This window comes from Rhinatrema bivittatum, chromosome 11, assembly GCF_901001135.1.
Source record: "Rhinatrema bivittatum chromosome 11, aRhiBiv1.1, whole genome shotgun sequence".
NCBI lineage: Eukaryota > Metazoa > Chordata > Amphibia > Gymnophiona > Rhinatrematidae > Rhinatrema > Rhinatrema bivittatum.
In genome coordinates, this window is record NC_042625.1 from 41,462,860 (window position 1) to 41,475,863 (window position 13,004).

Genomic DNA, 13,004 nt, shown 5'->3' on the forward strand with positions numbered 1-13,004 from the left:
TTAAACCGGTGAATCACAGGAGTAGTGTGCATCACAATATGCATAGAAGCCACTGCAGAAATTTATTTTTTTACTTTTTTGAGACCATGTGTCATTAGAAAAAAAGAAAAATATTTGGCAAAAAACTTAGGCTCGTACTCTTTACAAAAGACATTTTAGCCATGCCTGTAGAAACCATTTAATGAAATATTCATACAAACATGGTGTGTTCCCTATTAGTGTGCAAGTGTCTGTATGTGTACACAGACAGACAGATATTTGTCGGTGTGGGTGTGCAGCTAATCTGGCAAACAGATGTTGTCATGGAAATCCCTCTGACATCTGTCAAGTACATGGTTGGTAAAAGTGAAAACACCATTATACCAACACTTACATCCTGCTAGGAGGCTTGGTTTCAAATCGAACGTTACCTTAATTGATATGCAGGGGCTTACAAGATGTTTTACTGACAGCTGCAGCCACTAACAAGTGCCACGGTTGCCCTGGTAACTAGCAGGTAAGCGGCTGCAAGGCCGAAGTCACGTTTGTGTACACAGCGGGCGGACGGCAGACGGCGAAAAGCCCGCTGGCATCTGCCGTGGTCGCCTGTGCGACTGGCTTCCAGGATCCCTGGCAGTTTTCTTGCTATGAAACTACTGGAGAAAAAGAAGAGTGACAGAAAAATTAAAATGCTTAAAAAAAAAAAAAAATTTAAAAAATAGAACATAAAATATAGAAATGCTCAAGTGTCCTTGCCGATCCCAGCATCAGCTAATGAGCTCATTAGAGTTGATGGAGCTTTTGCTATTCACTGGCTTAAATGAATAGCAGAGAAGAGCTTTCTTCCAAAGAAAAGGGCGTTATCAATGTTGGCAAAAAAAAACCCAAAACAAGATAGTGAAAGAATGGGTTTTTATTTTATAGAGAACAAAACGGATTTCATTAAACCAAAAACCTGAATGAAGGCTCTTGAGTTTTCTTCACATACTTGCATCTTTGTCTTAGGACTCTATAGAATATATTTATGCATCTCTCGGTTAGTTTTCTGGTTCTGTTTTGTATTTTGCAGTAGCCCTTCACATTTTTCCAGTCTGTAGGCAGTTGGGGAGGGAGAGGGGGTTAGAGTAAAAAAAAAATCTAATAAATCTATGGTCCTTATCTGCCGTCATCTCCTATGTTGTTATGTTGCTCTGATGCACTGCTTTTTATTGTCACTGCGCCCCCTCCTTAGCTACCCACGCTGAAGTGCTGCGATGCCTCTGGCGTGTCTCGGGGGGAAAGCTGCTCGTGCATATGTCCAAGGAGACAAAGCAAGGCAACTCAGGTCCATATGGAAAAAAAAAAAGGTAGAAATTAGCAATGAGAATGGAAGGAAAAAGGAGACCTATTGGCTCCCTCTGAACTGCTAACACAGCATCCTTATTGTTTCTAAAAGGGAACATTTTTTTTTTTTTTATTTTTTTTTTAAGAGGGGTGATGGGAAGGAGGAATCTGAAGATATGCCAGAAAAGTGAGGGTTAATCCAGGCTCATATCCTGCACCCCACTTTGAGGCAGACATTTAATATTGTGTGCAGGATGTTTTATCATTACACATCAGGCCCTGCCTGATAAGGAACGTTTCCCATCTCATGCCCAAGGCAAAGAGCTTTTAAAAAAGACAGAACCCTACCATCTGTCTGTTTCTCAGAGGCTTTTCCACCGAGGAGATTTACTTCAATTTGCTGACAGGATTCAGAAAATTAATGCACTAGGCTTTTGCCCACCAGGGGCATTTTAATCAGGATAGTACTCTGTGCACCGCTGATGGTCTCGTCCCTCCCACTTCCCATCTCAGGTGCATCATTTTGTAGGAAAAGAAGGTCAAAACAAGAAATACGAGGATAGCCTTTGCTTGGATAAACGTAATATATTTGTTGATTAGTTTTCAGGATCTACAGCCTCTTCATCAAAATGAGCCGGTCAAAGCAAAAGATGAAGCTGCCTGAACACATGTGTGCGATGTTATCTTTTGCTCTGGCCCGTTCATCTTGTTCTGACTCGATACTTTTGGGAGCTAACACTCCTTTTGAGTCAATAAAAAGGTTATTACCTGATATACATATATCTCTTGTTTATTGACGTTTATTTCCACATACTCAAGTGGACTAACATGGCAATCCCACTACTTTAGGCACAGAAGGAAACTGGGCAGTCACGATGGCGATCTCTAGCTTCCATCTCAAAACTACGCAGAGCACATAAAGAAACAGGAATTCCCCTTTCTTTCTTCAAGCAAGAAGATCATGCAAAATCCATTCTGTTTTCTGCCAGCCCAGCAGTTTGGTGCCCTAGCACGGATTCTGCACTTGTCAAAGTTGAAGTATGATTAATATACAAAGGAGAAAGTGAATGCTTTAGAGAAACTATATCCTGAGATAATATCTCAAATCGTTTATCCATGACTAGGTAAACTCATGCCTCAATAAGTTGGTTAGCCTATAAAGGTGCCACCTGCCTCGTGTCATTTTTGCTACACTAGACTAACACGGCTCTCCCTCTGAATATCTCAAGTATATTCACAATTTCAGCATTTCCTTATCGCACACCAACTCATGCTCCTTTGTGCATGTTTCGTGTGCACCTCCATTTTCTTGGCAATTTCTCTCTAGTTCTCTTCGGTTTTATGTTGTTTTTATTCCTTGTACCTCAGATGTGTGCCTAACTCTCATCCCATGTTGTATTGGATGTAATTTACATTCTAGAAAAGCCTAAAGCCTTGATATAACTTCGAACCTTTGTTTGATATTGTGTGTTAGGTATGCAATTTGTTTTACAATATGTATTGCTGTTCATTTGGCCTACCTATTAAGAAGCTTTTTAAAAGTATATTATCTAATGTATTGGTTTCTGTTTCTCCTTCTACAAATGGAGAAATATATCCCTGTAATTCATGGCAGAGGATGTTATGGCTGCCTGCCTTACAAAGTTTCCAAGCATGGTAGTAGCCCCGAGAGGAATCAAACTGCCTTATTATCTATCCACACAATCATCTCCAATGGCACTGACAGTACACCAGGATTAATAGTATTCACTTGATCTCAATACTCAGTCTACTCACCGTAAAATCCCCATTTGAGTAGATCTAATAAAGGACAGTTCTTTAGATCTACTGTACATCAATGAATCATGGCTCCTATCTTCTAATGTGACGCTATTAAATCAGATATAACTATCTGATTACTCTGTTTTCTCTAAACTGCGCAATACTAGATGCAGCGGTGGCCTCCTGGTTGTAGCTAGAACCTCCCCCAATTTAATTCCCATCCCCACTGTAACTATGGTACTCAGATTTTTATTTTTTTTTAAACTTCATCACAAAATTGGAGTTTGTCTGATATATAGTCCCCCTGGTTACTTAACTGCTAATTTTTCATCTTTATTTGACCACCTGCACACTGCAAAAGTTGATATGAAAAACATTATACTCTTAGGAAACTTCAGTCTCCATGTAGATGTCTTCCCTCTATCTACCAGCAGTGAATGTCTCTTAACCACTATGTCCTCACTAGGATGGTTTCACACCATCCCAGTCCCTACACATAGGCTAGGCCAGACACTGGACCTAGTCTTTGTACACAGCAAATGAGCTGCTTGCCATTCACCATCAGTCTTATCTACCCCTGTCCCTTGGACAGGCAACCACTAAATTCACTGGAACAGTCCCTGGTCTCAAATCAAGCCCTGTACCCCTATAGAGCTTGAGCGTCTTCGCAACTGTTGGCTAACTGCCTTGTATTCCTACGAATTCCAATGTTGAAGATCTAGTGTCTAGTTAGCAGACCTCACCTCACTCTACCCTAAATGGCATTGCACCCCTTAAACTAATTCAGGTCCCTCTGGAACTCTTCTGAATTTAAAATTCTAAAAAGAGAGAGAGTTATGACGAATTGAATAGAGGTTGCAGGAAAACAAAACAGAGATGAATACAGAAGCCTATCAAGCTAAATTAGCACTTTATAAAACTACTATAGTCACTGACAAGAAAGAATATGTCTCCTAAAGAATCTAAACCGCTGGTTCCTGCCCACTCTCGGATATGAACACCTCAAAGTGGGCCCTCCATTCCACCCTCACTGTCAAATGAGGACTTTGCTGACTTTAGCAGGAAAATTATCGAGCTTGTGAAGGATTTACCAGGTTCTACAAATGCCCCCCCCCCCGCGCGCCCCCATCTCTTCCTCTTCTCCTGTTTCTTGGTCTGCCTTTGATCTTCCTTCGACAGTTGAAATCTGCTCAATACCAGCTTCACTTAAGGATAAATCTTGTCTATTTAACTTGTGCTCCACTGCATTAATCAAGGTTATGAAGTCAGATCTGTGCTATTTTATCAATACTATTCTTCATGCCTCCTTTACACAGGGAAAAAAATACCTACCAATTTAAAAGAGATCAGTTCGCCCTATCTTTAAGAAACCACATGCCAATTCTCTTGAATTAGCAAACTACAGGCCAATTTCATCTCTCCCCCTGCTATCCAAAGTTACTGAAAAAGTAGTTTTCAATCAGCTACAGGATTTCCTAACTGACAATAACGTACTTCATGAATCTCAGTTCAGGTCTTGTCTGAGTGAAGGAGTAGCCTAGTGGTTAGAGTAGCCTAGTGGTTAGAGCAGCAAGCTATGAACCAGGAGAACAGGGTTCAAGTCCTACTGCCACTCCTTGTGACCTTGGGCAAGTCACCCACTGCCTTGGGTACAAACTTACAGGCTGATACAGTACAGTGCGCTCTGTCAGAGAAAAAAAGTAGGAAAAGTGTCCCTAGCACCACCTTTTGCCCGTTTCTACTGCACCACCTAATTTAAATACTGTATCACGCGCACAGGCGAGTGGCCTGTCCGCTCTCCCGTGGACTTTACTGAATCAGCCCGTTAGATTGTAAGCTCTTTGGGGATAGGGAAATACAAAAAAAGTGTGAAAAAGTGGAATGTAAAAAAAAAAAAATCCAAATCATGCAGAGACCCTGCATCTCTGTATTCTTGATAGGTCAAGGGACTTAAGTATTTCTTGGTCCTTATTGACACCATAAATCACCATATTCTTTTGGGCTGTCTTGAATTGCTGAATATTGTTTCTACAGTCCATCACTGGTTTTCATGTTTTCTAACAGACCGATCTTTCCGAGTGTTTACAGGCAACTCATCCTCCTTCATTACAGGGGTCCCTCAAGGCTCCTCACTTTCCCCTATACTGTTCAATATTTACCTATTGTCTCTTTGCATATTCTCTCTCAGCTCAGTACTTCCCTCAACTGTATGCTGATGACATACACATTTTTTGCACCACACTATTAAACCATTCTTAAACACCTCTGATTTCTCTTGTCAGACAGATTCTAATTCTGTCTTCTCTAAACTACTGCAGTTCTCTCTACCTTGAATTACCTCAGTCTACACTGCAGCCCTTACAGGCCATCCAGAATTCTGCAGTCTGTTTGCTCTCTCTCTCCCCAACTCTAGCAGAGTTTCACTGGTTGCCCATATGCTAACGCATTAGATTTAAAATCCAGACATTAGTATTTAAATCTAAAGGCCTTGCACCTTGTGGTTTTCCCACCCATTCTTTATGATCCACATCAAAAGGTCTGCTGGTTGTCCCTGATTTAGAAAGAATAGCCCAGTGTTGTGACTATATGTTTAGTATTGCAGGCTATCAACTATGGAATGAACTCCCAGATATCCTTAAGGCAGACAATGACTTATTGTACTTCAGAAAACTGAAATCACATGTTTTCTTCTGCATTTCCAATCTAATGTACACTTTTGGTTACTTCCATGCTTGGCCACTGTGATATACATGGTTGAGAATAATCCACTGTTCCTTGTATGTAGGCTTAAATGTTACATCTCAATATTATATTGAGTTATGTTTCTTTTAATACTGTATATGTTTATTGTAACCTGCAGAAATCTGCAGATTGGCGGTCTACAAATTTTATAAATAAAGTAAATAAACTCCATATGCATACCACGTGCCTCGAAAATCCACATAGTGGAGGTCATTTTCAAAAGGTTTTATACGCGTAAATGAGCTTTTAAAAATTGCTACGATATGTGCTACTTTTACACGCTTAACTCCCTTAAAAATTCACTCCTATGGGTCTAATGTACCAACATTTTTAGCAGAAAAAAACCTTAGCAAATCAAGCCTTATGCGCTACGTGCACTGATCGCTCTGGAAGTTTTCTGCAAACCTAGGCTTTAGAATTCCATTGAGGATGGCATCAGCCAAGTGAATTTTCCATTTTTGTGTGCTGTGACTTTTTCAATTAATTCCTACTATAGGAGCATTTCATTCCAAAAACCATCTTTTCAAAGTCCTGTCAGGTTCATTAATAGTGTGGAAAATCTATTCTAAAAAGCTACACTGTATAAAGGAACACTATTTAAAGTTTGAATACACCTGTATCCTGTTCTAAGAATATTTTGATAAAAATAGTTCTTCCAACATATTCCTTATTAGTGAAGTAAAGTAGGATTTACAACATTATTTTAAGCTGTATTTGCAGATTTATTTTGCATTATAATTTGCAATCACAGGTATGAATATCAGCTATATCTAACAAAACAGCAAACACCGGGGCACAGACCAAAATGTCTCGGATGTGTTCTTTAGTCTACGTTATGGCAATTCTATTCATATGAACATTATTACCAGGTCCCAGTTGTATTCTTTCCTGGCCCAGTCAGACCTATAATCAATCTGACTTTGTTTAATTGTCCATTTAACAAGTAAGCCTTTACCACATTTGAGGCTTGGCTCACTAAGGAGTCAATTTTCAACCAGGGCTGATGGCTCAACCTAGGAGACCCAATTTTGGTTTTCTAGGCTTAGGATAATTTTCAGTTGAACACAGACGGATAGGTTTGCGGCTGGAAATGCACCTAAATCTAGGTATCCTTGGTTTGAATTCCTAATCTTCATCACCTGGCCTAACCTCACCACTCTGGATGGCCATTTTTTGAGCAGTTAAATCTGGACACTCAGTCCTGTTCAGTTTTGAATGGGGCCAATCTAGTTACCTAACTCTTGAAGTTGGATAGCTAAGTCACTTGCACATTGGCCCTAAGCTTTTTTTCTCATAGACATAAAATGGGAAAATGTCTTCGTGAATCAGGAACTTAGGATCGAAGGGAAAAATGCTTGGTACATCTGGCCCTATATATTATACTAGCATTACTATAAGATTCCCTGGCCAGAACGTGTGAAAAATGTGACTATGCAGGGCGATCATATCATTTCATATCAAAAGGGCCAGGAATACCAGTACTGGATTTACTCCATTGTATCTTCTTAAGAAAAACAGGACTACAAAGCTTGTTAGTAAGACTTGAGGGGAGCGGAAACAGTGCTGGGTGTGAGATTAATTAAGGGAACTTGTATGCACTTCTACCCAGGAAGTCGAATGATGGCACACACTGACTTGGAGGAGGAGCATTTTCCATCCCAACTGCCAGCTTCTATGGCAGTGTGGACACAAATAGCTGGACAGACTGGACGGGCCAATTGGTCATCTATTACATTATAAGTACATAGGTGGCATGGGAGTAAATCCAGGATTGATTCAGCCTGTCCTTTATGACATGAAGCTACATGATCACCCTATTCCTATAGCACATGGATAAATATATAAACTAAGAGGTCAACAACAACAGAACTCATTTTGTAATAACCACGTATTTATACAATGCATTATATCTGGACAGAAAGCTATGTCTCATGTAGTTCATATCTAAATTATGAATTAGGAACCAACTTTGCAGAGTGCAATAAATGTTATCTATCCCCTGATTCTTTACAACCACAGCTATAGATAATTAATGCATTGTCACTTGACTTAGTTCCTCTGAAGGGACCCTCCATTTAATAGGGTTTGCATTCCTTGGGAACAAAACTGAAAATGTTAATAAAATTTCCCATTTCATTTTATTCCTTTTCATTTGGCTCATTTTAAAAAACAGTTCGCCCTGGTTTCTGTGTACCTATTAGTTGCTTGCTCGCTGAAGAGCTTGGTATTTTTACATCCATTGTGAACTCCATGGCTAACCCCATATAACTCCATTGTTAATTGGTACTTAACCCCTTTGTTAATTCCCAGTTTTTGTTTCCCTTGTTTGATGTAATGCATACTTTTTATGCGATTCTAGTTTCAATGTAAACCGATCTGTCACTTTGGTACATGAAGGTCGGTATATAAAAGTTCCAAATAAATAAATAAAGACTACAACTACAAACCCCTCCCAGGCCTCTCTTTGATCTCCCCCAGCCTCCCCAGATCTGCCTACCCTAAGCAGAAGCAAATCCCAGGTACTCTTGCCCCTCCAGTTTACAACTGTAAATGGCACTGGCTGAGGCCAACCCATTATTTGTCTCTTCCATGCAAGAAAACGGAGCAGAACCACTGCCATTTTCCTATCATAGAAACACAGAAATGATGGCAGAAAAGGACAAAATGATCCACCCAGTTTGCCCAGCAAGCTTATGCCAGTATCTGCTGCACTGTGCAGGTTACCCCCGTGCTTATCAGTTTACCAGACTGTAAAAGTCAGGGCCCTCGGATGCTGTTTGAATCCAATTTCCCTTAGCTACTGCTGTGAAAGCAGAAAGCAATGTTGGAATTGCATCAAAAGTATCAGGCTTAGTGATTAAGGGTAGTAAAAGCCGCATCAGCGAGTTACCCCCATGTTTATTTGTGCCCGAAACCGTAAAAGTCAGGGCCCTTGTTGGTTGCTGTCTGAATCCAGTTCCCCTTTTCCCACTGCCATTGAAGCAGAGAACAATGATGGAGTTGCATTAATAATATCAAGGCTTATTTGTTAAGGGTAGCAACCGCCATATCAGCAAAGTACCCCCAGTTACCCCCATGCACTCTTTTCTTTCTTTATTTTTAGATTTTTTTATACCGGTGTTCCTGTATGAAATACAGATCACATCGGTTTACATTGAAACTGAACATACATTTTTGCCTAGAGGCATTACATAGAACAAGGTTGTGGAACTTGGAAAAGGGTAAACTAGATCAAAATTAACATTGTAATGTAAACATAATAGCTAACAAGTCTCATTGAGCAGTAAAAACAAAAACAAAAAAAACAAAAACATAAAAGCAAAACAGTAAATGTCACATGAGACCTGCAGCAAGAGAATGGATGCAGAGTTGAGTAGAAGTATAGAACCTGGGGAAGCGATGATGAGGAAATCTTGCTGGCTGTAGGGGAAAAAAGTGCTTATGGTCCTGTAAAAGCTTGTTTAAAGAGCCAGGTTTTAAGTTTCTTTTTGAATGTAGAGTGGCAGATCTCTAGACGGATATCTGGCGGAAGCGCGTTCCATTGAATGGGGCCAGCAGTAGATATGGTACGTTTCTGAAGCGAGGATTTTGTTGAGGGATCCTGGAGAGTGCCTTTATATGCTCCTCTGATGGGTCTAGCTGAAGAGTGAGGACGTAGTTGGGTGCTTAAGTGAAGTGGGGATATATTGTGAATTGATTTATGAATAACTGTGAGCACTTTATAAAGAATCCTTTGCTTAATTGGAAGCCAATGGAGGAATTTGAGAATGGGGGTGATGTGATCTCTTTTATTCGTATTTGTAAGGATTCTAGCTGCAGAGTTTTGTAACATTTGGAGGGGTTTGAAGGATGAGATTGGGAGGCCGAAGAGAAGCGAATTGCAATAGTCGATTTTTGATAGTATAATGGCTTGAAGAACCAACCGGAAATCATTGAAATGAAGAAGAGGTTTCAACTTTCTCAGGACTTGTAGCTTGTAGAAACAGTCTTTATTTCCATCCTCTAGTTTTTAGAGATCCACAGTGTGTATCTGCTGCCCTTTTGAATTCCTTCACTGTTTTTGTCTTCATTACCTCCTCCAGAAGGGCATTCACCACTCTCTCCATGAAGAAATATTGCCTGACATTGGTTTCGAGTCATTTCATGACCCCTAGTTGTATTGATTTCTTTCCAATGGAAAAGATTTGACAATTGTGCATCATTAAAACCTTTCAGGTATCTGAAGGTCTGTATCAAATCTCCCCTGCACCTCCTCTCTTCCAGGGTGTACATATTCACATCCTTCAGCCTCTCCTCATAAGTCTTCCGATGCTGACCCCACACCATTTTGGGCGCTCTTCTTTGGACTTCCTCTATCCTGTCTTTATCCTTTTTGTGATATGGGCACCAGTACTGAACACAGTACTCCAGGTGAGGCCTCAACAAGGACCTGTACAAGGGCATTATCACCTCTTTTTTCTTAACTGGTTATTCCTCTCTCTATGCAGCCCAGCATTCTTCTGGCTTTAGCTATCGCCTTGTCACATAGTATCTGGTGATCTGAAGATGGCAATCACACCAAGGTCCCTCTCCCAGTCTGTGCACATTAGTCTTTCATTAGTCTTTCACTTTATGTGATATAAAGCTCTTTTGGATTGCCGCACCCCAGATGCATAACTCTGCACTTCTTGGCAGGAGTGACTGGGGAGTATTTGGGGTGAACAGATGTGAGGAGGCCGGGAGAGGGGAGGGAAAAATCAAGGCATAGGCCCAAGAGATGTTTGGGGGGGAGGGTTGCAGTGGACTGTGTCCCAACATTTTTTTTCTATTTCATTTTTTTTTTCATGTCAAATAAACTGAAATACAACAAAAAACACACAAAAAAAAGCTAAAAACAAAATGAAACCGAAAAATAGGTCTGCACAGCCTTACAATTTAATATATATAAGTGAATAAGGAATTAGCAGAGAACAGTGATTAAGCCAATGTATTCATTGCTCGTGAGGTTCAGAATGCTTCAGATACAAATTTAATTTAATTTCCGCATTCATGAAGCATTTCTCAGGATCACAACGACCCACTCCAAACCAACTAACTGGACCACAAAAGCACAGTAGTATTTGCAAGGACATCACCACTGCTAATAAGCTGTCACAGTAAGTAAAAATACAAGACCCCAGAGTAGCTACAGGGGGCACACGTCTTAGCACTTAGTGCTGCCAAATAGGAACTTGGGTTTGATGCATCCTGGATGGGACTTCAAACTCCTTCTAAGGCTGGCTGAAGTACGATAAAGAATGTTACCGAGCACGATGTCCTCCAGTGCAAGGAAATCTGGAGCAGATGCATGGTGGTCTGTTGGATGTCGGTACTAGATCTGACCTATTAAAGGAAAAGGCTGTAGAAGGGAAAATACTACAGGTACTGGGCAGCAGAAAAGCACTAAATCCAAATCCTTGCAGCTACTAGCTGAAGCAGATTGATTCGCATTTATCTAAAAACTAAACCAGAAGTTGGCGCACAGAGAATTTCCACAAACTGTATAGGCCTGAAATCATCTTAACGGCAGAACCAGTCAAGTGGGTAGAGAACCAGCTGGACTACAACACATTATAGAATGAGTGGAGGCAACCAGAGACTATTATGCATCCATTTCCAGCTGCAACCCAGAACATAGAAAGAAATGAGAAGAAAAATTGCTTACTAAGATTTTCCAGTGCTGTTTTTCTTGACCGACGTCAGACTTGTAAACCTGTGTTCTCTCTTCTAAAAACTGGATCCTATCAAATGTTTTCTGTGACACCGCAGGATGCAGATAGGGGAGATCATTTCTGAGCTGTAGAGAATGCAAGATCAGGACTGTAGGTTAAATTCTATCACGTTTATCCTTCTGTAACCTAAAGGCAATTAATGGAGCGCTTTTAACTTTTCAGTAGGGCATCACATGTACGTTTCAGCCTGCCCAAACCAGGAGGATTTCCAAGTGCAAAGGCAACCCATGCACACTGTGGCTAAAAGTGCCACGTAGACATTTAAACGTGATGGGAGCTATGTACGTTATCATCATGCCTCCTACACACTTACATTTTTGAAACTTAAATGTATGCGAGTAGGTTCCAAACATATCCCATCGCTCCCACCACATGCCTTTTTTTTTTTTTTTTTTAATGTGGCCCATAAGCCGTTTATAAATAACGGCTGAAAACTTTCCAACATATTAAAAGCCAAACCAAACTAATAAGTCACACCAATTTGGTTCTTAAATTCCTGGCCCTTGGTTTCCACTGTACCTCTAGACAGAAGTCTATGGCTTGGACACCTGGAATACCACCTCGGGCCTGGAATTAATCAGTGTGGATGCATTCAGCAAGTCAATCAAAAGGCTTAGGTTACTCTGGGTGCGCAGAACTACTGGGGGCAGCCACCAGCCTACGTATCTGCTCACCAACATCCTCCTGATCCAGTGGCATGCGAACTTTATGACATTTCTGTGAATTTTGTTGCATTTTCGGCAAACCCAGGAAAGGTTAGCAAAGTTCAACTAAAAAAAAAAAAAAAAAAAAAGATTTGGGAAAACTTGACATAAAATAAAACCAATTTATGCTGCAACAGCCATTCTGATAGCTGAATACCAAAGAAACGTTTACTTGAAATTTTAACAATTCTGCAAGAAACAAGTAGGCCTTGACCATGGGCTAATCTTCAGTAAATATTGCATTTTGTGATCAGTTGATATTTAACACAGCAGTCTTGTTACAAGCATCTCTGCCCACTTAAATGAAAGTGAGATTCAATTTGCTAGGTGCATTGAGGGCAAGTCATAAAAAGGATTTGCACAGCTTATGTGGGAAGTTGATTGTACTAATTATGGGGTGATACTGGGTCACGTTTGTTTGAGGGCAGGAAGTCAATCCATGGGGAAAACTAAATTGCCTTTAGTAACAGACATGGAGGAGAACCTGAAACTTGTATCAATGTGTTTGCCTCACTTGTAATACATTTTCACAACTCACTTTCTCGGGGGGAGAAATAAGAACAGGCAAGCAAACAATGGAGGTGTGCTCATAGGGTGACCGGCAATTCAAGACCATTCAGCACCCAAAAACTGGGCAGCGAAACTCTCTGCTTTAGAAACTGGGGCCCGATGCAGCCCCCGATTTCACTGAACACAAACACAGCCATAATAAATACCAATTCCTCATTTTTACTGAGTCAGCATT

The 13,004-nt window shown here is 40.5% G+C and overlaps 1 protein-coding gene across 13 annotated transcripts in view; it reads right to left on the minus strand.

The window, feature by feature from the left end:
* Positions 1-13,004, minus strand: part of RIMBP2 (RIMS binding protein 2) — a 438,584-nt gene that overhangs the window by 277,084 nt on the left and 148,496 nt on the right. For 11 of the 13 annotated variants that reach the window (XM_029619910.1, XM_029619911.1, XM_029619907.1 and 8 more), the window contains exon 6: positions 11,489-11,620. The exons of 1 other annotated variant lie outside the window; for it this stretch is intronic. In XM_029619910.1, coding sequence (XP_029475770.1) covers positions 11,489-11,620 — 132 coding nt within the window. Of the gene's footprint in view, positions 1-11,488; positions 11,621-12,229; positions 12,315-13,004 lie in introns of those variants that run through there. One more of the 13 variants, XM_029619903.1, reaches the window with a different exon arrangement.